Source organism: Triticum urartu, chromosome 7 (genome assembly GCF_003073215.2).
Source record: "Triticum urartu cultivar G1812 chromosome 7, Tu2.1, whole genome shotgun sequence".
Lineage (NCBI taxonomy): Eukaryota > Viridiplantae > Streptophyta > Magnoliopsida > Poales > Poaceae > Triticum > Triticum urartu.
Window position 1 is genome coordinate 285,709,228 of NC_053028.1, and position 1,386 is coordinate 285,710,613.

Below are 1,386 nucleotides of genomic sequence, written 5' to 3' on the forward strand. Positions count from 1 at the left end.
AAAAATAGAACGCAAAAGCTAAAGCTTTACATAATCAGCATAAGGATTTGCTAATGGATTACTAGTAGTACCTATACTCAAGAAAAAATTACTAGGGTTACCTTTTGGTACCGTTCGGTTTCACCGTGTGGCAGGCGGTACTCGTTCATGATCCAGCTGCTGCGGAGGCCCTTGGGTGCCTTGCCGACGTAGAAGACGAGCGTCTTCTTGAGGCCGATGGAGCGGTTTCCCTCCACGACTTTCACCATCCTGTCCGCCCCCGTGGCCTTCCAGTACCCCGACGGCGTCACCCTGTTCGGCCGGTCGCCGTTCCGGTACTTGCGGTCCCGAGGCACGTAGAAGAACCACTCCTTGTCCCCGATCGACGCCAGTGCTGCCATGATTTATGCCCGCAATACAATCGACCCGTGCACCCATGGAGATGGGGAGAGGCGGGAAAGGAAAAGGTGAGAATGAAGGTGGAGGTCACATGAAATCAACGAGACGAGTTAATTAAAGGGATCTCGAGTCACATGCATGAAATCATGTACGCGGTGGGAAGCTAGCCATGATTATAATTAGGTGGATTCGTCGTTGGGCAGTACCGGGGAGATCCCATGGGTCGTAGCGGTAGAGGTCGACGGAGGCGATGAGGTCGATGTTGAAGCGCTTGCCGTCCACCTTGCGACGGAGGTAGAACTCGATCAGCTCCTCCTCCGTCGGGTGGAAACGGAACCCGGGCATCACCGTCTCCACGTGCTCGCCGCCGTGCTGCAGCTGCCCGCCGTCCACCTCCCCGTCGTGCTGCTGGTGGTGGTGGTCTGGCACAGATCCCCCCATGGTGGTCGTCGGCCTTGATCGAGTCATCTCGCCTCCCTCCCTATCGAATACCCTGCCTCCGCCGGCGCCCTTTATAGCAGAAGCAAGCTAGGTAGAGGGAGAAGAGGAGGACTGGAGAAGCACTAGTCCTAGCTTGTACAAGGCGCTAGCTACACCACTAGCCCTAGCTACACATACACGGCGCCACACACAGTGACACAGCCAAACAGGACTGGACTGCACAGCGTTGTGGAGAATGAGACTCTGATTGGTGCAAGTGGTACTCATCTAGCTGGTGGTGGTCTTGGAGAGAGAGAGAGAGAGAGAGAGAGAGAGAGAGAGAGAGAGAGAGAGAGAGAGAGAGAGAGAGAGAGAGAGAGAGAGAGAGAGAGAGAGAGAGAGAGAGAGAGAGAGAGAGAGAGAGAGAGAGAGAGAGAGAGAGAGAGAGAGAGAGAGAGAGAGAGAGAGAGAGAGAGAGAGAGAGAGAGAGAGAGAGAGAGAGAGAGAGAGAGAGAGTAGTTGAATAAAACTTTTTTGCTTCCAAAAAAGTGTAGTTAAAACTTAGACAGCAGCAGGCTAGAAGAGGAC

The 1,386-nt window shown here is 54.0% G+C and overlaps 1 protein-coding gene across 1 annotated transcript; it reads right to left on the reverse strand.

Moving 5' to 3' along the window:
- Positions 1–62: 62 nt before the first annotated feature.
- Positions 63–1,065, reverse strand: LOC125521436 (NAC domain-containing protein 35-like). The gene is made up of 2 exons (XM_048686490.1): positions 585–1,065; positions 63–373 (listed from the first exon to the last, which is right to left on the reverse strand). The coding sequence occupies exons 1-2, from the start codon at positions 844–846 to the stop codon at positions 78–80; spliced, it is 558 nt and encodes a 185-aa protein (XP_048542447.1). The 5' UTR covers positions 847–1,065; the 3' UTR covers positions 63–77.
- Between the last annotated feature and the right edge of the window lie 321 nt (positions 1,066–1,386).